Source organism: Aegilops tauschii, chromosome 7 (genome assembly GCF_002575655.3).
Source record: "Aegilops tauschii subsp. strangulata cultivar AL8/78 chromosome 7, Aet v6.0, whole genome shotgun sequence".
Classification (NCBI taxonomy): Eukaryota; Viridiplantae; Streptophyta; class Magnoliopsida; order Poales; family Poaceae; genus Aegilops; species Aegilops tauschii.
In genome coordinates, this window is record NC_053041.3 from 8,729,175 (window position 1) to 8,755,458 (window position 26,284).

A 26,284-nucleotide genomic window follows, 5' to 3' on the forward strand; every position below is an offset into this window, starting at 1 on the left:
CCGACGAGGTCGGGCCACCCGTCATTGGCACAGGGGTGTGCTGGTCCAAATGCGTCCGCTCCCCCTCCTCCCCCTTTCCTCGGCCGAGTGCGTGCGGCCGCAACTATGGCGATTTTCGAGGCAGGGCGTCTACTGTTGTTCAGTTGGTTTGGGGCTGCCAATTGGACCAAAGCCAAGGCCTTTGGCTGGTCCCGGGGGTGTTTGGATGTAGGGTGGCGGCCCTGGAGGTGGGAGGCGCGGCGTTTGTGGGCGGAGCGAGCATCTCAGGTGCTGGCGGGCAGCCATGGCCATGCGGGTGGCATGGGTGCTGGTGGTCGGCGAAGCTTGGGTGCAATGGCAGGGGGTGAGCCGGGGTGTATTACTTGCCCAGTTGTACTGGCCGACGGCGGCGGCGTCCAGGGACGTCGTTCCCTTCTTGAAGGCCCCGTCGCGGTTGTTCCCTCCCCATCGCGTCGCTCCGGGTGAAAACTTGATCTTTGGGATCGGACGGTGGCGTCGCTTTGTAGTCGTTTCCCTTCTTGGAGGCACTGTCTTCGAGTCCGTGCTCCGTCGTGGGATGTCTCACCCCTCCTCGGTGGCCATGCTTGGTAGCGTTGGGGTGGTGTGGCGGTGCCCGGCACCTATGTATCTTGCCTTGGGTGCGTGTGTGGTGGTGTGTGCGTTTGTATCGATTTGTCTGATGGTTAGTGCTTTATATATAAAGCGGGGCAAAAGCCTTTTTCGGTAATGGCTCTGGGAACATAGGAACATAGGGTAGAAATTGTTGTGTATTGTTCTCAAGATTAAGTATATACCCAATTTTCTGATGTCGCATATCGTACGCTGCCAAGGTGTCACCGTCATTTGAAACCAAGAAAATGGTGTGGCAATCTGGATGAATCTCAACCACCCTGTACGTCTTCCCAGTCATGCTCATAAGTTTATCGATGCTGGTGGTATGCTTCAGGACCAATCCTTTACTGTCATTATCCTTGAGGCACCAGAGTGATATCTCAGAAACTAGGGTTTCATTGTTATCATCAACAGAAGCTACGGCGTAGTGTAAGCACCCCTGCGATGATCCAATCGTGCCAAACTTTGAACCGTACGGCACGCGGATAGTCTTCCACACTTTCCCCTCCATGTCCACCCCCACCAGCACATACTCGCCATTCATGTCCTCCAGGTTGCCCATGAGGTACAGCATACCGCCGACAAAGACACATTTACTCCTTAAAAGGGTAGCTTTCTCAACCATCCCACTGTCCCTACGACTCCAGGCTCTTGTACGCGAAGAGTAGATGTTCACTCCTGTCAAATAAGTTTCCAGATTGGTCTCCTCGAAAGTAAGAACATGGAAATGGGACGAGACCACCGGATCAAAAGCCAGACCTGCAGTAGGGCTATGTATGTTTGCGGGCGCCGGCGGTTGAGGTTGAGGGGGCAGCTCCACCCACCACCCGGTGGCGGGATTGCACACAACAATGAAATCGCCCTCTGTCCAAGGGGTCACCATGTTTTTCTTGTAGCGGCGGTAGAGAAGGAGGCCATTGCAGGCGTCCACTTGGGCAATGCCCTCGTCCTTGTTAGGCTGTAGGTAAGGGAGGGAAGGGTGGAAGGGGGCTGCGCCGCCCAAGACGCTGGCGAAGTTGTGGCGGTGCCCGCTGCGGTAGGATGTGTAGAGGAAGCCGGCGAGGGTTTGGGCAGCATCTTGCGGTTGGAGGGGTCGGCGATGAGGTCGCGCCAGGGCACGGAGACGCACTTGAAGCGATGGACGGATCTAGCGGGGAGGCGGGACAGGATCTCTAGAATGAGGTCATCGGTGAAGAGGCTGGATGTCGCCCCCGGATGGCTGTCAAGCCTCGACTTGGTGTTCCTCTCCATGCTCGCCTCCTTCTTCGCTTCCATGGAGCAGGGACAGGGGCAGGATTAGGGTCGAGGTGGGATCGATCTATGAATGGAGAGAGAGGAGATCGTCAATCTGGCAGAGGAAATTCGACCTGAATGGTCGGCCGTGATCTCTGCCATGGGGAGTCGGATCGAAAGGTGGGTGCCGACGACGATGCCTAACGGAGACGCTCGTGGACGGCGGCAGTTGGATTCTCGGAGGCAAACGCTGACCCTGACCAACGTGTTTTTATTGGAGGAAAAGATCGGAGCAACTAGTTAACGAGCGCTCCTTCGGGAGCCTCGCAACGATCAGCGCCACTTGGCGCGCTCTCAGCCATTCGCCACGTGTCGCGCTCTGGACGCTTCCTTCGGATTTTGTTTTTTTTTCGCACGCGTTTTCGGCTTTTTAAACGGTTTTTTTGGACGTTTTGGTTTTCCCCCGGTCTTTCTTAGCTTTTCTATCAAAAAAAATCGAAAAAAATATTTTTTTACGCGAAAAAACGCGTTTTCTTTTTTTTCCCTTTCGCGAAAGTCACGGTTTTTCTTCCGCAAGAGGCACGGTTGTGCTTTATCAAGAGTCACGGCCGTGCCTTTTCGAAACGAAAAAAAACGTGTTTTCTGTTTTTTTTCTTCCGCGAGAGTCACGGTTTTGCTTCCGCGAGAGACACGGTTGTGCTTTCGCGAGAGTCACGGCCGTGCCTCTCGGAAAGGAAAAAACAAAACGCATTTTTTCTTTCTTTTTTCTTTCGTGAGAGTCACGGTTTTGCTTCTGCGAGAGGCACGGTTGTGCTTACGCGAATGTCACGGCCGTGCCTCTCGAAATGGGAAAAAAATACGCGTTTTCTGTTTTTTTTTTCTTTCGCGAGAGTCATGGTTTTTCTTTCGCGAGAGTCACGGCCGTGCCTATCAGAAATGGAAAAAAACGCGTTTTCTGTTTTTTTTCCTTCCACGAGAGTCACGGTTTTGCTTCCACGAGAGGCACGGGCGTGCCTCTTTCGGAAAGGGAAAAAACCGTGCTCCCGGTTCTGTTTTTTCGCCCGTTTTTTTCGTGAAAAAAAAAAGTTCGTCAAAACCTATCAACATGGGGTCTAGTTTTGAAGATCTCGACGCGAGGAATCCAATGATGAAAACGGTTCGAGATTTGGACGCACGGTTTAAGAGATAAAACGTTTTGAATAAACGGATCTACGAAAAAAGGGAAAACTCCCAGGTTGCGACAGGTGGCGCGCTGCATGTGCGCCACTTGTCGCGACCTGGGAAAGTGGAGTGTTCTTTGCATCAAAATTCTCAGGGCCACTTAAATGGGCTATCGGAGAAGTACGAGCATGGCCCATGTGCTAATAGTCACTCCTAAAAAACGTGCTAATAGTCCAGCAACCGCGGCCGCTTCCAACACCCGGAATCACCATCGCCGCCATCATCGGCGCTGTGCTGCGGTACGCAGTCTTGAACTCTGGGTGATCTCGCCTGAACAGCCGGTTGCTCTGGGTTAATTGCTCGTCTGAAATTTAAGGTCACTAGAAGTTCGTCAAAGTAAACGCATGTGTAGGAATGGTGGAGCCATCAAATGCCTGCAAAATAACGCATTTTAATTGCCCCGATTGAATAGACACAAGGAATAAGCGGCCATGTTTAAGAATACATCTTATTATCTTAACATGCATGAGGAAAATACGGACCGGTGGCAAAACTTCAGCAAGACCCATGAACATCCAGCAATCAATCAAGGTTGCAAAAATAAACATCACATATATAGCAAAACTTCAGAAAGATGTACGGCAATTCGGTCAGTGCTCCAAAAGCACTAGCAGAAAGACCCATTACACATTGCAACAGCATCAACATTCTGTCAGCAATCAAGGTTGCGGAAAACAATATAAAAATATACCTTAATATACATGATGATAAGTCGGAGCATTGTTTCGATCTGCCAAAGCCTTCATAGTTCTTGGATCAGCATATTTGTCCCCTGGAGCACACTTTGCTAGCTCGGCAGATGGAAATTAAGAGTTCAGTAGGGTCAAATAGTTCAGGCATGCCAGGAAGAACCGAACAGTGGTACCAGGTGGTGGTGGTGGCCGTACTAGTAGTAGCCGCAGCAGGCTAATAGCCATAAACCGAGTGCTTCAACAGGGAAGTGCATTCCGATCTCAAACGATGGCACCCATCATTCAGCTAGATCAGAACGACCCAATGACCAAGCCAATTTTTTTTCTGAAAAAAGGTAATATATCCACTTGAATTTGTTCAGTTGATATCTAGACAGCATCATAGGACAGGTGCAGAAATAATTAATTCATAACTAAATTTGCATTTTCACTTACACAAGTTCTGCCAAAAATAAGGTTGCACTCATTCTCCTACTGTGAAATAAGATGGCAAACAGAGTTGCTATGCATTACAGAGAATGAAGCTGAAGTTTCATCAAAAGCGAATGAAACTTCACACAGCATGTGCTTTAGACAAAAGACAGGGTGGAACAACTTTTCAGTTTTAGTTTACAAACAAGAGCACCCCTATACGAGGGTTTTCCCCCGCTTTATATTATAAAGCAACCATCACCGATCACAGAACATCTGCTGGGGCGTACAGCACATCATGCCCAAAAGAAAAGAGAAAGAAAGAGAGATAAACTAATGCCAACAACAACAGCTCGACGAAAGGCGGATGACTCGCCCCAGCCGCGCCCTCCGGAGTTGCCCCACCACCCTCCTAGACCCCGGACCTCCGTGTACCAAGCAACACCTCCAAGAAAGAATGCGACGTTGACGACACTGCTGCCCGGACATGTCCTAGGGTTTTCCCCGGCACGTGGAGAGGATTGGGGAATGGGTACATCCGACGCCCTTCAGGAAGGAATGATGGCAACCGCAAGGCGTCGCCACGTCGGTGCCGGATGAGCCGACAGGGATTTCTCCCAAACCAAAACCACGACTACCGGGCCGATCTGAAGCCTTCTGACCGGTTAACCACCCACCAGCGTGCGCCACCACTGACTTGACGCCACCCACGTCGTCTCACTAAGATTGCCATCGCGGGGCCAAGAGGATGGGACGAAGGAAGAGGGAGCGGCAGCACCGAAGCTGCGCGGGAGAGAACTACCTCCACCGCTGTCGTGCGGGAGGCTACAGCCTCCGACACCTCGCGTTAGCTGACCGGACGCGCCAGCAAGGGCACCCCATGACACCCGGGGTAGGCCGGGCCCAGATCGGGCCCGGAACGCCGCCACCGCCACGCTGCATCAAGTCGTCGATAGCGCCACCACCACCAAGTATCCTGATGCAACCCCGCCGCCTCGAGGGAGCAACGTCGCCGACAGAAGAGCCGTCGGCTTGCCCAGGCCCGGATGTGGCCCGAAGTGGCCCAGATCTAGGCCGAGAGCACCCCGCCGCAAACGATGGCGCCACCGCCCAGCAGATCCCCCACGCCAACGGCAAGCCGTCCCGCCGCCGCGCCAGACTACCGCCACCTGGGAGCACCCCTCAGAGCCGCGCCGCCCTACCTAGGAACAGCTCCGAGAGGGGAAAAATCGGGGGCCGCCGCCACCGGCGCTGCCCGGGCCTAGCCCGGCGACGGACACCGACAACAGCGGAGGGAAAAGCGGTGGGCGGAGGACTCGAGGAGAAGGGTTGGAGGCGCGGCCGGTCGCCAGAGGGGGGTGACGCGGTCGCGCGAGAGAGAAGGGTTCCCCCTTAGTTCACTCCTATAGTACTTTGGAGAAGACATTGCTATCAACCGAAACTAAAGAACTGTCAAAGGAACTTCGACAAATCAGGGTTGCAAAGCATCAGCAGAAACACCCATGACCATTCAGCAGGCAGGGTTGAAAAAAACTATACAAAAACATAAATATCTTAATAGACAAGATAGTTTAAGTTGGAGCTTTATTTCGATCTGCCGAGCCTTCGTACATGTTGCATCAGCATATTAGTTTTGTCCCCCAGAGCACACTTAGCCAGCTTGGCGGATGCAAATTAACAGTAGTGGGCCGAATAGTTCGGCAGGTAGCAGTGGTGGCTTTGGTTTTTTTTTTCTTTTTTTTCGAAAAGGGGACTCCCCGGCCTCTGCATGAGAACGATGCATACAGCCACATTAATAAATAAGTAAAAAGGTTCAATAAGATCTTAAAGTCTGGAAACAAAACAAAATAAAGGCGAACTCACAAAGAGCCTCAACGCCGCAAAAAAAGGCCATAGAGCCACAACCGGCTGGCAAAATAAAGATAGGTAAACTAATCGCCTATCCTATTACATGGCCGCCATCCAAATCGGTTGAAAATATCCCGCGCTACCATCTCCCACCGGACAGATCCAGTAACCAAACGCTCCCTGGCCTCCATCGGAGTGAGTAAGGACCACATACGGAGCAGCGCCGTAGCTCGGAATAAAACCTGCAAAAGATGAATAGTTGTTGTTCTGTTAAAAGTCAAATCATTTCTGCAGTTCCAAATTGCCCATAACAACGCACATACTCCTACACGAATATGTCTAGCTGTGTCGGGCTCAATCCCGTCAAGCCACGTTCCAAATAACGTACCCACCGAATTCGGAGGAGTGATGTTAAAGGCAATTTGCACGGTGCGCCACAAAACTCTTGCCAGCGGGCACTCAAAGAAGAGGTGCTTAATGGTCTCGTCCCGATCATAGAAACTACACCTAGTAGATCATGTCCAATTGCGCTTAACCAAGTTGTCCTTTGTTAAAATGACTTGTTTATGTACAAACCACATAAACACTTTGATCTTCAAAGGAACTTTTACTTTCCAAACATATTTGGAACTAGGAATGACACTGGAGTTAATGACGTCGATGTACATCGACTTGACCGTAAATTCTCCAGACCTAGTAATTTTCCAACACAACTGATCGGGCTGATGAGCTAACTGAACCTCCATCAGTCTACTCACCAAATGGAGCCAAGCTTCCCATCGATCACCAACAAGCACCCTCCAAAACTGGATATTAAGGGGAATGGACTGCATAATCGTTGCAACTAACGCTTCACGTCGTTGAACAATACGGTACAGGGACGGGTACTGGAGGGCCAGTGGCGTATCACCAAGCCAAGTATCCTCCCAGAAACGGGTATTGTTGCCATCACCGACTATAAACTTTGTTCTATTAAAGAAGGCTGTCTTAACTCTCATAAGACCCTTCCAAAAGGGCGAATCAGTTGGCCTCACTGTCACCTGAGACAAAGTTTTGGACTGCAGATACTTGTTACGGAGAAACTCCGCCCAAGTTGCGTCAGTCTCAACAGATAACTTATTCAGCCACTTACTGAGAAGGCATCTGTTCTTGACCTCAAGATTCTCAATACGCAGACCCCCTTGGTCCTTTGGTCTACAGATTACATCCCACTTGGCTAGTCGGTACTTTCTCTTTAGTTCATCACTCTGCCAAAAAATCTTGATCGGTAGAAGTCCAGCCTTTTCCTAACCCCAACTGGAACTTCAAAGAAAGATAGTAGGAAGATCGGCATACTCGTGAGCACCGAATTGATAAGGATCAATCGGCCTCCATAAGACATAAGTTTGCCCTTCCAGCAACTAAGTTTCTTCTCAAACTGATCCTCGATGCATTTCCACTCTTTGTTTGAGAGCTTGCGATGGTGAATGGGTATACCAAGGTAAGTAAAAGGTAAGGCCCCTAATTCACATCCAAACAATTGCCTATAAGCCTCTTGTTCCTCCTTGGCTCTACCAAAGCAGAACAACTCGCTTTTATGAAAGTTAATCTTTAATCCTGACAATTGTTCGAATAAGCATAGCAGCAGCTTCATATTTCTCGCCTTTGCCAAGTCATGCTCCATGAAGATAATTGTATCATCAGCGTACTGTAAAATGGATATACCCCCATCGACTAGGTGGGGCACCAAGCCACCCACCTGGCCGGTCTCCTTTGCCCTACCTATGAGAATTGCCAACATGTCAACCACAATATTGAACAAAATAGGGGACATTGGATCACCTTGCCTCAGACCTTTGTGTGTCTGGAAATAATGACCTATATCGTCATTCACTTTAATTCCAACACTCCCTTTTTGCGTGAAGGATTCTACCTGGCGCCGCCAAGCTTCATCAAAACCCTTCATGCGTAAAGCCTGTTGCAGGAAGGGCCATTTGACCTTGTCGTACGCTTTCTCGAAATCCACTTTGAAAACTACCCCATCCAACTTTTTCGTGTGGATCTCATGGAGCGTTTCATGAAGGACCACAACCCCTTCAAGGATGTTCCTGTCCGGCATGAAAACAGATTGGGTAGGCTGCACCACAGCATGCGCAATCTGTGTGAGCCTATTAGTCCCGACCTTGGTAAAGATTTTAAAACTTACATTAAGAAGACAGATGGGCCTGAATTGCTCAATTCTCACAGCCTCTGTTTTCTTAGGAAGAAGGGTTATCGTTCCAAAATTCAGCTGAAAAAGCTGAAGCTGCCCAGAAAAGAGATCATTGAACATAGGCAACAGATCCCCTTTAATAATATGCCAGCACTTCTTATAAAACATGGCAGGAAAACCATCGGGTCCCGGCGCCTTGTTATTTTTCATTTGCGAAATGGCCTCAAAAACCTCTTTCTCAGAAAAAGGAGCCGCAAGAATATCATTCTCCACCTCAGTGAGTTGAGGAACATCCTCAACCCGGGACTCATCCAGAGACACATAGTTATCCTCTGGAGGACCAAATAACTGCTTGTAATACTCTGTAATATACAACTTTAGGTTTTCCTGTCCTAAGATTGCTCCTTCATCTTGCTCAAGCTGAAAGATCCTCTTCTTTCTATGTTTACCATTAGCAATCATATGAAAGAATTGGGTGTTCGCATCCCCCTGGACTACTCGCCGGACCTTGGCCCGCGACGCCCACTTCAATTCCTCTTCTCGAAGAAGTTCTTTCAGCCTCATCTCCGCGTCAAGCTTGGCATGAAGCTCCGCGGCCGGCAGCACCGTGGTTTCTGCTTTTACATCTAGGGACTGAATAAGGGAAAGGAGCCTTTCCTTTTCGACCTTATAAATCCCGCTAAGATGCTTAGCCCACCCACGCAGAAAACTTCGCAAATGTCTAATCTTATTCTGCCAGCGCTGAAGCGCAGTCTTCCCTCCTGCATCCTTAGCCCATTCTCTGGCTATGAGATCAAAGAAACCTTCTCGCTCAAACCAAGCCAGCTCAAAGGAGAAAGAGTTTTTGTTACCCAGATGGGTGGCCTCACTAGAGTCCACGAGTAACGGTGTGTGATCAGAAATTCCACGTGACAAAGCCTGAACTGTGACTAACGGAAACTTCTGTTCCCAATCAACAGAAGCCAACACTCGATCCAACTTCTCATATGTCGGATTTGGCAGCGCATTAGCCCATGTGAATTTTCTACCCGAGAGCTCAATTTCTCTCAGGTCAAGACTTTCAATGATGGTATTAAACATGAATGACCATCTGCCGTCAAAATTATCATTATTCTTATCATCACGCCTCCTAATGATATTGAAATCACCCCCAACCAGGACAGGGAGCTGCTCGGACCCGCAGATCCTAACAAGATCAGCCAAAAACTCGGGCTTGAGTTCGGGCTGTGCAGCACCATATACCGCAACCAAAGCCCAATTAAACCCATCATCCTTCGAACGCACCCGAAACTTGACTGCAAAATCACGCATAACCACACTTCGAACCTCAAGCGCATCGCATCGAACGCCGAGTAAGATCCCACCCGATCTTCCTCTCGGAGGCAAGCAATGCCAGTCAAAATCAATACCTCCTGACATCGTATTTAGAAATTGAGGCGCAAAATTATCTCTACCTGTCTCCGATAGAGCGATAAAGTCTAATCGATGCTCGACAGACGCCTCAGCAAGAAACCGTCTTTTAGCCAAGTCCTTTAGACCTCTGCTATTTCAAAAGATGCCTTTCATAGATCATCATGGAATTTTTTTAGCAATGCGCATCCTAGCACTCCTACGCACTGCGGACACCGGGTACACCTTCCGTTTCCACTTGCGTTTAGAGACATTTTGACACTGCAACCGGTCGTCACAACCAGTCTCAGAAGGTCCAGCCATAACCAGCTCAGAAGAATCATCCTCTTCTTCCGCCTCAGGAATAGTGGGAATAAGATCCGCACAAAAGTTGTCAAGAGCCCTGACCCCCAACGCATCAACCTCAGAATCACTCATGGGTTTAACGGCCGCTAAATTACGAATCATCTCTAAGGCCCGCTCAGCCTCTAGATCGAGAAGATCATTAACAGAATTAGAGATCTCAGTAACATTACTACCCAGTGAAACTCCTAATTGGTTCGCATTTTCAATAATCTCATCATTAGAAAAATGCAGAATAGAATTAGAAGTATTAACCGACATACCGGTAGTGACCTCAATGTCATGGAGCTTAGCCGCCCTCATGGCGCACCGCTGCTGAATGTCGTCCACATCCGGCTGTGTCTGGAGACGGCCACTCACCCGTCGCCCCTCAGACATCGGATCCGGGATCCCACCGAACGCAATCACCTCCTCCCGAGAGATCCTGGTCGGGGTAAGGCCTCCTGCCTCACCCCAACCTCCAGGCCGGTCCGTCTGCACGGACTGGCACTCCCCACAGGACGGCACCGGTGGCGAACGGGGGGAAGGGAGGGCAAGGGTCGCCTGCCCTAACTCCCCCCACCCCCAGCACCGCAGAGGCCACCAACATGGGCGCCTTAGGAGAAGGAGGCCCCGAGGCCACCTGCCCCGAGCCCCCCCAAAGGCACCGACGCCACCAGCAGAGAGGAACAGGCGACGGGAGAGGAGGTATCCGTGGCCACCTGCCCCAGACCCCCTCCCAACGCAGAGAAGGACACGGGAGCCACCTGCCCCGAGTCCCCTACCTCAGCCGGAGAAGAGCGACCCGAGGCCGCCTGCCCCGGGGTCCCTCCCGACAACCCATCCACAAACACTGGCGCCACGCCCTGAGGATGGACAACGTGCTGAGCAGGAGAGAGAGTGGCCACCTGCCGACTCACCTCCACCTCTCCGCTGCCCGAGATCGACGAAACCTCAGTAACCACAGGCATAGAACAGTCAGTATCCTCAAACCCCAAAGCAGGCAACGCGAGCTCAAAAGCCTCGTCAGACTCAACCCGATCACTCCACAGCCTCGGGGGTGCAGAAGCGGGTTCGAAGGACCCAAATCTCAGTGACGTCACAAGGCAGCGAAGAGGTGGATCCGCTCCCTCCTCGGTCATCGCAGTCTCGGACCCCGGTCCCTTAGACATCTGTCGTCCAGAATCCTCGACCGGCGGCTCCATCGCTCCTGCGCTGCCGTCACCCTCGTGCATATCCAGATCGGACCCGTGAGCCGCCGCAACCAAAAGGCTCTCATCCTCAAACTCAATAACCAGATCATAGATCCTGCCTCGATAAGCCCACTTAACCACTTCCGGCACATACTCAACGTTGAGAATACTAACCAAAACCCGAGCAATCCCGTGAGCTCTGGTGAACGCCATATCCACTCGCTCAGGCTTCCCAATCAAAATACCCAAGCTGGCCACAACCCGAGCATCCTGCAAAGGCTTGGATGGGGCCCCGGAGAAACGCAACCACGCCTGAGTAAGCGGCGTACCCTGAGGCTCCACCAGCTTCCACTCGTGGAACTCAAGGATGCCATCAGTTCCCGGTACATTACACATCCCAAAACTCAGCAACCTCTGCAGGTCCTCAACCGAAGGAAACTCAACTCTGAACATCTTATCAGCGAGATTGACGAGGTCCCACTGGAAGTCCCCAGGGGCAAGCTCCCGAAGCCTCTGCACGATCTGCGTCTCAGAGAACTCCCCTCTGGTGACCTTAACAATCCCCGTAGTCATGCTCGGGGTCTCATCAGTAACCTCTCGCTCATTCGGAAACTCAAAAAACGTGAGCTCAGCACAGTAAACGCCATACATCATAAGTGACGGTGCCTGCTCTCGCAGAATCGGGCAGTCCCCAGAATCGTGTGCCGGCTTGCCGCAGGTATCACATAGCCGAGCCACACACTCCGCAATGAAGTGGCCCTTGTTGCCACAGCGATAGCAAAGCATCTTTTCCTTCTTACGCGCCCATTTGGACGCCCTATCTGACTCAGCCCTTTCCGTCGTATCCGCAGACACATCAGTCATAACCTCATTCTCAGGGACCTGAACAGTAGCAAGAGCCGTCACCACCTCCATAGCGTGACCGGTCAGAACTGGCTCCTTGGCAGCCCCGCTATCTGTCCCCTGCTCGACAACAACAGGAGGGGGTGGTTGACGAGGACGGTATCGGCCCCCCCCCGGCCGCCCCGACCCCCCCGATGGCCACGGTAACCACCACGCGGCCGATTATCCGGACCAGACGGCCCCTCAACGAAGCCACCGGACGGACCCAAGAACGGCCTCTCAACTGTACCGTCGCTTTGCCAAGCGTAACCTCGACCTCCACCCGTTGACGAAGAACCGCGGTGTTGTCCAGCCCCGTAGACATCGTATCCGTCATCCCCCCATTGACCCCGAGGCACAGCCACAGAGCCACCACCGTTGAACTGCGGCGGCGGAGATGGGCGAGCAATGACGTGGGGTGGAGGGGCGGGTCTGGGCAGCGGACCCGACAACACCGGCGCCTTCGGAGGAGCAGCCCCCCGGCCCGCAGCGGCCATCAAAGCCCCGCCGGCGGCCACCGGCCGAGGACCGGAAGCCGGCCCACCTCGCCCGCCCGCCGACAAGATGGGAGCCAGCGGCTTCCCGGCGGGCGCCACACCAAGACCACCTGCCCCGCGTCCCGCCACAGCCTTGGGGGGCGCCACTCCGCCCCGCCCAACCCCAGGCGCCGGCGCCGGAGGCACGCCCCGGCCAATTCCTTGGCCCAACGGCGGGGCACAAAAGCCCTCGCAGACCCGCTAGGTGCAGGCGGCCTCTTGCCCGGAGGAGGCGCACCGCCAGGAGCGGCCATCGCGCGGAGTGGAGGGATGCGGCGAGCCCGGCCCGGCCCCGCAGAACGGCGATGCGGCACCCGACGCAGCAAAACCCTAGGTCTCGTCGTGCGCGGCGAAGGGGTGGGAGACGACGAACGTAGCGTGCATGCGCCCCCCTCGAGAGTATTGATTGGAATCGACTCCGGCTGGGCCTCATACCCACCGGAACTCGGCCCAATAATACCACACAGCCCAACATCTTGCGGCTCGACACGGCCCAGCAAAAAATTCAAACGCACCCTTCGAGCGTCTCGGATCGGGATCGCCGTGACCGGCTGCGACGCAGCCGCGGTCACCTCCGGCGCCGATCGAGAGCTCGTCCGGTGAGCAGCCTTCCGTCCCGGCGGCTGTTTAGAAGCTGCCACACCATGCTTCTTTTTCTTCCGCGTAACTCTCGTCCAACCATCCGAAGAGAAATAATCCGACAAAGTATGAGGCGGCAAAAATACCTTGGGAATAGGTCCTTTCCACGGCTTGATCTTCATCGACAAGGATTTACCGTGTCCCTCCGTTTTTTGATCGAGAACCTTCTTGTCCTGGTGCCCCTTAGCCGGATCTCGTACCAAGCCCGAATCATACCGATGCATGATCGCGTTGGGCTCGGTCTCGTCAGACAAGATGCATCCGCCCTCACCTTCTTCGTCCGCATCAGCATCATCCGCAAGCACCCAAAACCGTCCTCCGATGTTTGGCTTAGGTGCTGCACTCTCGGAGTCCGACGCGAGATCGACTAATTCAATCGACTCCTCCTCAAGCAAACTCTCCTGCACACACTCGCGAACGACAATTTGAAAATCATCAATAGCAAAACACGCACCTGCTTGGATAGTAGAGGAACCCATCTCTACCCGATCCAATCTTGTGGTCATCGCTGAAATGGATCCTCCATCTGACAGGGACCAAGTGAGGATCAGCCTGAATCAGATCCGCTCGCCATCCGATCCGGCCGGCCCCCCTGAATTGCTAGCGCCGGCGGCGGCGGAACCACGGTCTCCAGTACCGGCGGCGGTGGATCTGGAGGTGGCCGATCGGCGGTTAGACGTTCGAATCCTGGCGCCTGACCCGACATCGGCGGAGTAGAGCGGCTCGGTGCCGGGTCCTCCGCGGAGCTGCTCATGCCCTCCGTCAAACTTATCATCCAAGAGTATATTTGCTGGATTTTTATAGTGCCTTTGCACCAGCAGTGGTGGCTTTGGTGGTGGCAGGTAGTAAGAAATAGCCGTCCACGAGAGTGGCCAAGCATGCTTCAGCAGGGTAGTGCATTCAGATCTCCATTCCTTGATGCAAACAATGGTAATCATCAGGCTGCTAGATCAAAAATTCAAAATGCCCCAACGGGGAAGCCAAAATATTCAACTGCATACTTCAACATTAAACGAAAACATATCACAAATGTATGCAAGAAATCATCAATCCCAGAAAGTTGCTACACGAGCCCACAAACAATTTCTTGAACTGGTAACTAGTGAATAGTACTACAGAACAGAGCATAGTGTGCATTCACCAAAGCCTTCATACATTTTGTACTCCCTCCGTTTCTTTTTACTCTGCATATAAGATTTGGTCAAAGTCAAACTACACAAAGTTTGACCACATTTATATAAAAAAATATGAACATCTACAATACTAAAACTATATAGTATGAAAATACGTTTCATGGTGCATCTGATAATATTGATTTCATATTATAAATATTTATATTTTTTAATATAAAGTTAGTCAAACTCTACAAATATTGACTTTGACCAAACCTTATATGCGGACTAAAAAGAAACGGAGGGAGTATCTTCAGATATACCGACGCCGGAGCCCGCCTAGCCAGTTTGGTGGAAGATGAGAGAAAATTGCTCAGTCATTTGGAAACGGAGGGAGGTAATGGACCACAACAGTCAAGCGGGCCTCAGCGGAGCAAAGGAGTGTCTTCAGATCTCCATTCTTAGTGCAAAGGTAATCATCAGGCTGGCTGAGCACACAATGTTTCTGATTTGATTTAATGAGCAACAGATATTCTTGTCTTAGCTTCTCGGCATATGCTACTCTTGCTCATGTCGAAAGATGGAAAGTACTTTAATTCACGAAAAACGACCAATCAGATTCCAACAAATCTACCCATGATGATTTGAGAAAAACCTCTAGTGGTATATCATGGATAGTGAGCAACTTCAAGCAAATACCAAATACTCCTTATTCCTTAAGCGAATACCTTGAATCTAGTGAGGTCACTCATCCAATCTGCCATGTCTACATAACTTTTGTTTCTATACATCCATTCCCGGAGCCCATTTAATATGTGCGTATGTTGGCGTTTTGTAGTTCACTCCCGAGAGAAACCCAGCCAAGAAACCAAGAAAGGCATCAAGCACAGCGGCTGAGCGGGATTCAACGGAGACGTGGATTCAGGTCTCCATTCTTGAGGATAATCATCAGGCTTGGCATCTCAGTGCACCACCATACCTGAATAGCAAAGTGTCAAGTGCCTCGGATTAAGCAATTCTTATTGCTAAATGTTTCTATCATATTGAACACAGTTACAAGCGCCTAAATCAAAATAACAGTAGAATGGAGACGGAAAACACAAGGAAAAAAAGCCTGAAAGGGGAGTGAGTATAGCATAAAAAATTCCCCTAGACGGACGCATCATTCGCGTCTCTGATTGGAAATCAGGAACGCTGCAGAGTCCCTGTCTTGCTTGTCGTCATATACTCATCATGCCACTCGAAACAAAAACTAGGAACTGTAAGTGATCAAGAGATAATATAACCACACCCATCATAAAAAAAGACGTACCCAGTGCTGAAAACTCCCATCATCATAAGACAGGTTGGGAAATAACCAATTGATAAATAAAGTTGCATTTTCACTAACTTACGCGCATGCATGGACAGTACTTCGGTGGCTGAAACAAGCAGAAATAAGGTTGCATTCATTCTCTTACTGTGAAATTGCAGATACAATTCTTAATATAGAACTTGTTAATGAAGTTGTTGTAAATTGCGGAGAGTGAAACTTTAAGTTTCACCGAAAATGAATGAAATTTCATACTATATATGTTATAGACAAAAGGTGCAGGCCCTGCTTTTCATTAAAATTAGTGGTGCCCGATGAAAAGAAGATATAGTAGCTACTGGTGCCACCACCAATACACATACAGTACCTGTCAAGCAGTAATAAACAACCCCTACCAACTAAGCAAAGCAGATTAAAACTAACATCCACACGTAGTAGAACAGAAATTCAACTACAAACAAACTTATTGTCTTCTTGTACCTAGTAGAATCTTGTTTGTTTCGCAAGTTTTATAAATGAAGACTGAGCTTAGGCAGCACCTCCAAAGTCCTGGTTTGCTCCACAGTAGACCAAAGGACCTTCGATTGCAGCATGGAGTAGATTATTTTGTAACCACTTCCAAATTTTAATTGAGCATCTTGTAGGCCTAAAAAATCATCTGAAAAACCACACATCACTGAATTTTTTTTTCATCTATAAGCATCATCAAATGTGACTAGAGCAACAGAAGTAACCATGGGATCAGGGACCATTAGTTATATACCCAACACGCTCCACATGCCAAAATAATGGTCTAGGACCCCTATGTAATATATGACTAGCACAGAGATATGGCATGATGGATATTACTGTATGTACTATTGTAATAATTCATTTCAGGGTCAAGTGATTATAATACTATGACAAGACCACCATATTTCTTTTCCCAGAATTCCCTAGACAGATCAAGCGATGTAACATGCTATTTATAGTTGTTTTTGGCAGGCTAATGCCATTTCACAACCTAGTATCCCCTCCAATCAGTGATATCGAATAAGATATACACCATGAATTGTTCAACTAAACAAGTCCTAGCTAAAAGAAAAACCATTCAACATACAATTAACAGTAGCATTACACATTCAGGACTCATGATTAATGTATAACAACAAATTGAATCGATCTAACCCAACAGCTAAAATTTTCTCGATACTGCCAACATGGAATACATGTTATGTTCATGCTTGGCCACTGTTAACCATTAATTAGTATACTTAATTACATGCAGTTTTTGGCAGAATAGACAGAGGACACGAAGAAAAGAAGCTACCAAATGCTGTTGTTTGTTACTAGTACGCAGATACCTTGGGCAGCTTCGGAAATAGAAACTGGGATTGAAACCTCTGAAATAGTCCGATCTGCTTCTGCTACGCTGCTACTCGTGTACCGCACCCCCAAAATTAGAGCAGAAATGGAGATTATACAAGAGTATGCAGTTCTGAAGCTGCAACCACGCATTGACAATTTTCCTCCTCTCTATGGAATGAACGATTTGCTTCAGGCAGCTTTTTTGCCTCTTTACCGAACCATGAAGCACTGGCAACATGATGATTTTCTTAATATTTCCTAAAGATAATTTTCACAACCTTGTAGGTTTCCATGCATGGTTGTGCAGTATCAGCATTATACTGACATTATGATTTTCATTTTTGACAGAATTTTGGAGTCTGGCGATGTACACAGCGTTTTCTCTTCCTTCCACGTATAGTTCGATGCATACAGCCACAAGGCACATCGACACCGCAATACCAGGGCTTCAATATATATGGCTTCTAAGAGCGCACAATGCTAAGCGTCCAAACCAACGGACAAACCTATATGTTAGGGTCACTACATTCCTAAAATAGTAAATGGCATGTCCTGGGACCTCCCAAAATCCTATTTGGATATGTGAAACACAAGCTTATATGCTACGTACCTTTGGTTTATCATCTGAAACAACAAAAACGGACGAAACGGGCATACACCCAGTAGGAAAACTTTTCATGAAAGCTTCCAATGTTAATTTTTTTTACTGGCATTGATGCAATTTCTCTGGGATTAACAGAACCAAGGCTCTACTGAATTCATTAGCTACAGAAAACATATATAGAAGGAACTTGCTCAAAGGCAGTGTTTTACCAAAATACAGAATGAATAAGGTCAACTAGACATGGCACAGGTAACCAGTATGATTGAAGCTTTAGGATAATCATAATAACTGATTATTATGGACAAGAAGGCTGATTACAGTAATAACATAGCCCCATGGAACTAATACATGTCCAGAACAACAACCAGTGCTTGGTAAACAAGAACATGGGTAACAATTTTCTTCGGAAATGACATTATGCTTAATCTATAGGTTTACCAGGCATTGTTCTGAACTGGAAATCAACCAAACAGGAGTGCAAGCACCAGCAAATTGGGCGGCATGATTCAAGCAAATTCAGCGGTACACAAACAAGTACTTCAGCCGACAAAAGATCCAATTTTTGGAGGAAGCACAAGGGTGGTTCAGAGGTCACACTACTGCCCATCTGCATCTGCTAATGACTCTAAAAACAGAGGAACATAGGATAGAAACCGCTGCCGTTGTCCTATGTTTATCTCAACATTAAGGATACAACCAACTTTCTGATGTTGCATATCGTACGCTGCCAAGGCATCACCTTCCCATGAAACCAGGAAAATGGTGTCACAATCTGGATGAATCTCAGCCACACTATACCACTTCCTAGTCATGCTCGTAAGCTTACCGATGCTGGCGGTATTCTTCAGGACCAATTCTTTACTGTCACAATCCTTGAGGCACCAGAGTTCAATATTATCAATGGAAGAAGCTATAGCAAAGTGTAAGCACCCCTGCGATGATCCAAGCGTGCCAACTCCTGAACTGTACGGCACACGGATAATCTTCCACACTTTCACTTCCATGTCCACACCCACCAGCACATTCTCTTCGTTAATGCCTTTATGGATGCCCATCAGGTACATTATACCGCCGACAAATACACATCTAGTGAGATAGAACAGCACCACTTTCTCAACCATCCCACTATCTCTGCGAGTCCATGCTCTTGTCCGCGATGAGTAGATGTTCACTGCTGTGATGTAAGATCCCTGAAAGGTCTGCTCGAAGTGAAGAACGTGAAAATGGGATGAGACTGCGGGATCAAAAGCCAGACCTGCAATACAGCTAAATCTGTTTTCCGCCGACTGCGGTGAAGGGGGAAGTTCTACCCACCTCCCTGTGACCGGATTGCACACAACAAAACGGAAATCGTCCTTTGCCCAATTCCAAGCGACCAACTTGTTGTTGCTGCCGCGGTAGAGAAGGAGGCCATTGCAGGCGTCTACCTGGGTCATGTCCTTGTACTTGTTAGGTTGCAGGTAAGGGAGGGAAGGGTCGAACGGGGGTGCCCTGCCGGAGACGCTGGCGAAGTGGTGGTGATGCCCGCTGTCGTCGGTGGTGAAGTAGAGGAAGCCAGCGAGGGTTTGGGGGAGCTTCTTGTGGTTGGCGGGGTCGGCGATGAGGTTGCGCCAGGACACGGAGATGCACTTGAAGCGGTGGACAGATCTGGCCGGGAGGTGGGAGAGGATCTCTAGGATGATGTCGTCGGTGAATAGGCTGGCCGCCTCTGCCGTCGCCTCCGGATGGTTATCCAGCCTCAACTTGGTGTTCCTCTCGAAGATCTCACCCTCCTCCACCTCCTTCATGGAGCTCGGCTTGGTGTTCATCTTGAAGATCTCCCCCTTCTCCACCTCCTCCATGGAGCGGAAGAGGAAGGGCTAGGCAGGGGACACGGCCAGGTCAGATCTGCAAATGGAGAGAGAGGAAATCATGGATCTGGCTAAGGAAAATCAACTCGGTGGTGATGCTCCTGCTGTGGTGAGTGGGAAAAGTACCTTCGTCTGGTTTACGGCGGCGACGGGCGCCGGCGGCTAACGGGGATGTGACCGGTGGCGCTTCCCTTCTCGAAGGACAGTGGGGAACAACAGCACGGCCGCTGGACCCCCTTTTTTCTAGACTAGACTAGAGGAAGAGGAAATGGTGATGCTTGGATTGCATAGTTGTACATACACAAACATAAAAAAGGTATGTTTGTAAAGGAGTCACAATTTTCAGAATTTACCTTTTTTCGAACATGATTCTTCCTTTTTAGGGAAATAAAGAAAGGAAAACTTTCACTTAGACCGACTGATTTCTAGCTAGCGCAAACCTCCCAGTGAGTTGTCCGATCAAGTTTGATCGTGCGGCGCTGGCGTCTCTCACGTGTCTGTTGGGACCGTGTCATTGGCTTGACCACATCGCAACCTTGGGGGTGCCTCACCCTCACGGCCTCACCTACATCAAAGTAGAGGCGTCAGATCCAGCTGATGCGAAAGGCAATGCAGCGGTGAGCATCCAGAACGGCAAAGCCATGGCGACAACGGGAAGTGGAGGTGCGCATGGCCGCGATTGAGAGCATCGACTGAAGCACTACGCTCATGTATTTTCACACCTGCCCCAAAATCGAGCTGAAATGCTAAGTTTCGGTACAAAATTAGGGGTATGCATGCGGGGGCTCGACAAGCGGCGCTCTTGGGGCGGGGGGAGGCCGACGGCGCGGTGATTGTAGGGCGGAAGGGCTTGTCGGGAGAGTTTAGGTTAGAGACGATTAGGTCCAAGGGGGGTGCTGCATAGATCATGCGTGTGTGGTGGATTTGCTTCGGTTCAGATCAGGGAATCCACAACCAGCTTAGCAATCCACTGCGACAGGGGCGTGTGATATGTGGTTTCACAGCAGCAGAATATTGTGTTCATTTTCAGAGCAGCAACAAGAATGTTGTTCTCCAGACTGGGAGTGGTGCTTCATTTACAGCAGATTAGTGTTTTTTTGTTCATTTTCAGAGCAGCAGCAAGAATGTTGTTCTCCAAACTGGGATTGGTGCTTCATTGCAGCACAGAGTAGGCCGGCCGGCAGACAGACATATGATCTTTATCGGAAAAAAAAAGAAAGGACAGACTTGTGATGTCGTTCAGTTATGCTGATGGAATGACAAGATATCTGAACTTGTGAATAGGATTAGCGATGTCCTTTGAAGTTTATCATATAGTTCAGTAATGCCAGCTTGATGATCTGCTAGACAGTGGAGGAAAATCATTCATCTGATTGCTTGTTTAAAATGCTTGCCTTTTAACATCAGTGGAAGCCACTTGATAAAGCCAAGGACGCTGATGCTATTTATTTAGGACAATAAATCATTCGAAAGAAAACATATAGGATGTTGCTGCATTTTAACATTATGGGATGATTTATTGTGGAACGATGAACATCGAACTCATTTGATCCCCATATCTCTTATTCTTCTGTGGCTGATGGTTATTCAACTACCAGTTTTTTGTGTGTGGGGTAAATGGGAGTTTTTCAAAAGCCAAAGAGATAGAATCAAAAGGCACCAAATCCTCAACACAAGGGGATATGGTTAAGCCACACCGCCCTATTACACTCTGTGCGGCTATAGTTTGGCGATTGATCTATTGTATTATCTGTAGGCCGAAAAATAACCATCTGTTGGTCATCTTATTCTATTCTCTTGGGGAGCTCGGCTTCCACTGCCTCATTACGGTTAAATAAAACTTTGTAGACCAAAAAAAATAACCGTACCGTCAGGCTTTCTCAGAATCATGCCAGCTACCGCTGTGCCATCAGAAGACATGAATGAACCATCCACTGATAGGGCCAGTTACACATCGGTGGCGAAGGCCATGGAGGGGCCGGCGGAGGCGCAGCCACCACAGTTGGCATCCGAACCTCCAGAGCAGGCATTTTCTCCTTTAATAACACATCCTCGACAGTATATCTTTGAGCTGCTGCAAAATATTCCATATAGCTATCGAGATACCCCATAGTTACCTCTACTGGGTGAGTCTCTTTGCCATGAACCAAACCAGTACGGCAGCTGAAGACGGGGAACCAGATCAGTACTGGGTGGGTTTCTTCTTTTAACCTTGTCTCCCCGTAGTTACCTCTACTGGGTGGGTCTCGTTGAAGATTGTCACCGCTAAATATGAACCACTTAAAAGTTGCACTTTGCATGTTTTAGTAGCATGAGCTTGGCACTGGTTCACCATTTACATGCTACATTCGTTCCGCCAAATATGCCGCCCTGCATCCGCAAAAATGCTCTCCTAGTGAATTTCTGAGATGATTAGGTGTGCACTGCACAATACAATACAGGGTAGGCAAATTTGGCTACACTCTCTAGAGACAACTAAGTAAAAATGCTCAGCTTTATTTAGACGGCATAAACATGTCAGGCAGATTCCTTACTCCTCCTGAAGACATCTCTTAAGGTTAACCGTGCGAAGTATCTGGAAGTCTGCTGCAGAGTCCAAAAAGATTTATTTTTTCAGAGAACAAACAATCTTCTTCTGTCGTAAACTCGTAATATAATATTTCTTAAGGCGGTCGGGTGGTACCTGGAATGTGCGATGCTCTTTCCAGGCCCTGACAAGAGGTGTTCATCTGCTTGCCTGCCTTTTTTGTCGCTGCCTGCTACAAAATTGACATACATGATGAGTAGTGCTCCCAGCTTCCATTCTGTAGCTATTACTGTTGTGAATCTTTACTGCCATTTCATGCAGGGAAGGTCTTGTCTGGAGGATTCCACTTTGGATCCAAGGAGCTACGTTGCAATGTTCAGAGACATGGTAATAAAAAGTTGCTTCATCCAAGATGGGCCACATAGCTACAGAGCTTGCACAAGTGAGAGCTGCTTGCAGTTACTACGACCTTCCAATTAGTTACAGTCTTGAGCCCAGTCCTCAAGAACAGCAATTTCAGAATGAGGCAAAACTTTTTCCAATGTTTCAGAAGTTCTTTCTAATTTTTTTGAGGAATAAGTAGTATTTATATACAGGAAAAAATAGATTGGACAAGCTTTCACTTGATGAGATTCAATTTAGAAGTTCTTAAAAACAGAGAATGGAGATTCACTTTCAGGCTTAAAAAAAAGTGCAAACTGCTGAAGGTTGAACATATGCATCAAAACAAAAGAGTAGTAGCAGAAACCATGCATTTAAGCAAATTTATTAATTGGGACGATTTTACCACTCGTAAAATTGTTCTCGGGAGTCACGGGTAAATGGCGCACTGTAACTGAGGAATAAGCAAACTTCATACTACTAATTAAGAATAACATTCATTAGATTACCTCCATATACACATCACCTATGCAGCTAGACTGTCTAGAAGACACTAGGTAAAAAATGAACATAAACAGACTAGGCAAATTTTGGCTGGACTGTCTAGAAGAAGCACCTGAAAAGAGGTGTCCGTCTGTTCCCATGCCTTGCTGCTGCCTGCAATAAGTTACACATCTATGATGAGCAGAGTCCCAAAAGCAACCTCCGTGCACTCAGTTGTCTCTTCTCTTGTGCTCTCGGTTATCACACCTAGTCAGGTAACAGTGCTCGTCTTCTCTTGTGTTCTCAGTTAATTAATTCACTGGAAAGAGGGAGATAGATAAGTCCACTATGGATCCAAGAAACTAGAAAAAAATATACAGGTAGGAAAAACCAAAGAGAAAACCACTAGGCCAAGATTATGTGTGATGCTACCTGGGATTCAATCCTCTGCTCAATGTGGCAAATGTTAACACTGACAAGCAAAAGGTCAGCTCTTTATGGATATGTAAAACTTCTTAGTCAATCCATGCCAAGTTCAAAAAGAAAAATATAATCAGTCCTGGAGCAGCTCGGAGCTTCTCTTGGAACAAAATGACATTCTTGAGTAACTCATCTCGTCTGTTTCAGTTCATATTGTCTATTCTCATTCCATAGTCTCTAAAATGACACGAATCAACCACAACAAGAGGCCTTTTTTTGGTGGTCATTCAGCTGTGTTGACTGTTGACAGACAAATATCGTGCATGCCCGTGAAGTTGCATCTATAAAATTGTTGTTATCACTGTCAGTAAATAATTTGGTCTTCACCCTGCTATTTGTACAAGAGTATGTATTCAATTTTTTTTATTAATTGATATTGATGCAATTTCTCTGTGAATAACAGATCCAAAGATCTATTGAATATACTAGCTACAGCAAGCATACAAAAAAAACTTGCTCAAATGCAGTATTTTACCAAAATACTGAGTGAATAAGGTCAACGAAACATCACACCAGTAACCAGTCTGAACATTTTAGTTAACTAGCAGGTTCACAATCTGCACTAGGATTTAGGATAATCATAATAACTGACTGTTATGGAAAGGAAGACCGATTACAGCGTAATTTAGCCACATGGAACTAATACATGTCAAGAACAACAACTAGTGCTAGGTAAACAAGAACAGGGGTAACAATGTTCTTTGGAAATGACATTATACTTTCTATAAACCTGTAAATGACATTATACTTGATCTGCAGGTGTACCAAGCACTTGCTCTGAACTGGAAATCAAGCAAGCAGGAGTGTAATCACCAGCAAATTGAGCGGCATGATTCAAGCAGATTCAGAGGTAGACAAACAAGTAGTTCAGCCGACAAAAGAGCCAATTCTTGGAGGAAATGCAGGTGTGGTTCGAAGGTAAAATTACTGCTCATCAACCTCTGCTAAGGATTTTTGGAACAGAGGAACATAGGGTAGAAATTTTTGTATACTATCTTTCTCAAGATTAAGGATGCATCCAACTTTCTGATGTCGCATATCATACGCTACCAAGGTATCACCTCCACATGAAACCAGGAAAATGGTGTCGCAATGCGGATGAATCTCAACCACACTGTAATTCTTCCCAGTCATGCTCACAAGCTTATTGGTGTTGATGGTATGCTTCAGGACTAATTCTTTGCTGTCACGATCCTTGAGGCACCAGAGTGTTATCTCAGAGACTAGGCTTTCGTTGTTATCATCGATAGAAACCACGGAATCTACAGAATAGTGTAAGCACCCCTGCAACAATCCAATTGCACCAATTCCTGGACCGTTGGGCACCCGGATAGTCTTCCACACTTTGCCCTCCATGTCCACCCCCAGCAGCACATACTCATGCTTGTCGTTCAGGCTGCCAACCGTGTACATAATATCGCAAACAAAGACATACTTAATAAAGGAGCAGAGTATCACTTTCTCAACCATCCCACTATCCCTGCGAGTCCAGGCTCCTGTCCTCGACGAGTAGATGTTCACTGATGCGATGTAAGATCCCTCAAAGATCTGCTCGAATTGAAGAACGTAGAAATGGGATGGAGACCACCGGATCAAAAGCCAGACCTGCGGTACAGCTAAATCTGTTTTCCGGCGTCTGCGGTGAAGGGGGCAGCTCCACCCACCTCCCAGTGACGGGATTGCACACAACAAAACGGAAATCATCCTCTGCCCAATTCCAATTACAATAATCCATCTTCTTGTTGCTGCCGCGGTAGAGAAGGAGGCCATTGCAGGCGTCCACCTGGGCCATGTACTTGTACTTGTTAGGTTGCAGGCAAGGGAGGGAAGGGTCGAACGGGGCTGCGCCGCCGGAGACGCTGGCGAAGTGGTGGCGATCCCCGCTGTCGTCGGTGGTGAAGTAGAGGAAGCCGGCGAGGGTCTGGGGGAGCATCTTGCGGTTGGAGGGGTCGGCGATAAGATCTCGACAGGACACGGAGACGCACTTGAACCGATGGACGGATCTGGCGGGCAGGCGGGAGAGAACTTCCAAGATGAGGTCGTCGGTGAACTGGCCGGCTGCCTCCGTTGTGGCCCTCAGATGGGTTTCCAGCCTAGACGTGATGTTCCTCACGAAGTTCTCCCCTGTCTCCGCCCCCTCCATGGATCGGAAGCGGGAGAGGATCTGCAAATAGAGAGAGGAAATCATCAAGTAAAAGTGGAACAGAGTGCATAATCGGTGGTGAGTCGAGGTCTCGAGGAAGATAATACGTACCTCGGATTTGGATTAGGGCGGCGACGGCGGCCAGCGAGGGAGGATTCGCTTCTGACGGGAACGAACGAACCAAGACTGGCGAACGGTTTAGTTGAGTTGGCAAACAAAAAAAGAAGGGGACTCCCCACATATCTCTTTTTCGGAAAAGAATTTTATGAGACCAGGTCTCACAGGTTAGCAGGTGAGACCCATCCTGATGGATGACACGTGGCATTCACAAATCACAAAGCATCTACCCCACCGACCCCACCTGAAATCAGGGGGAGATTTCAGGTGGGGGGCGGTGGGGGTAGATGCTTTGTGATTTGTGAATGCCACGTGTCGTCCATCAGGGTGGGGTGGGGGGAGGGGGCGGTGGGGTAGATGCTTTGTGATTCGTGAATGCCACGTGTCATCCATCAGGATGGGTCTCACCTGCTAACTATGGGACCTGGTCTTATATAATTTTTTTCCCTCTTTTTCCTGTAATGTTTTGGTCCTCACCAAAAACTCTCAACTCTCCTACTGTATTAAAGGAGGATCTGCCCTCGTTTTCATTGGACCTCCACACCTCCCCTCCTACGTAAATTTCTCCTCTCAGCAGATGATTTATTTGCTTCCTATGGTTTGTAACAATGTCGAATAATTGTGAACACTAGATTTGCTTGTTATATCATGGAATGATGACTGCTGCATTTGTTTGATCGTAATAAGTTGTGAAGAAGTATCTACCAATTCCACTCAATCACCATGAATCCGAGTACAA

At 48.5% G+C, this 26,284-nt stretch overlaps 1 protein-coding gene and 2 pseudogenes across 2 annotated transcripts; all 3 read right to left on the bottom strand.

The window, feature by feature from the left end:
- Positions 1-691: 691 nt before the first annotated feature.
- On the bottom strand, positions 692-1,863 carry LOC109785506 (putative F-box protein At1g50870; annotated as a pseudogene).
- Positions 1,864-17,721: 15,858 nt separating this feature from the next.
- Positions 17,722-20,743, bottom strand: LOC109785505 (F-box protein At1g53790-like). Of its 2 annotated transcripts, XM_040395363.3 has the most exons (3): positions 19,541-20,743; positions 18,879-19,451; positions 18,636-18,763 (listed from the first exon to the last, which is right to left on the bottom strand). In XM_040395363.3, the coding sequence occupies exons 2-3, from the start codon at positions 19,403-19,405 to the stop codon at positions 18,733-18,735; spliced, it is 558 nt and encodes a 185-aa protein (XP_040251297.2). In that variant the 5' UTR covers positions 19,406-19,451; positions 19,541-20,743; the 3' UTR covers positions 18,636-18,732. The 2 variants fall into 2 exon arrangements, with proteins under 2 accessions (XP_020199690.2, XP_040251297.2); XM_020344101.4 differs by having other exon boundaries at positions 17,722-19,451; positions 19,541-19,928.
- Positions 20,744-23,754: 3,011 nt separating this feature from the next.
- Positions 23,755-25,652, bottom strand: LOC109785504 (putative F-box protein At2g16220; annotated as a pseudogene).
- Positions 25,653-26,284: the final 632 nt, after the last annotated feature.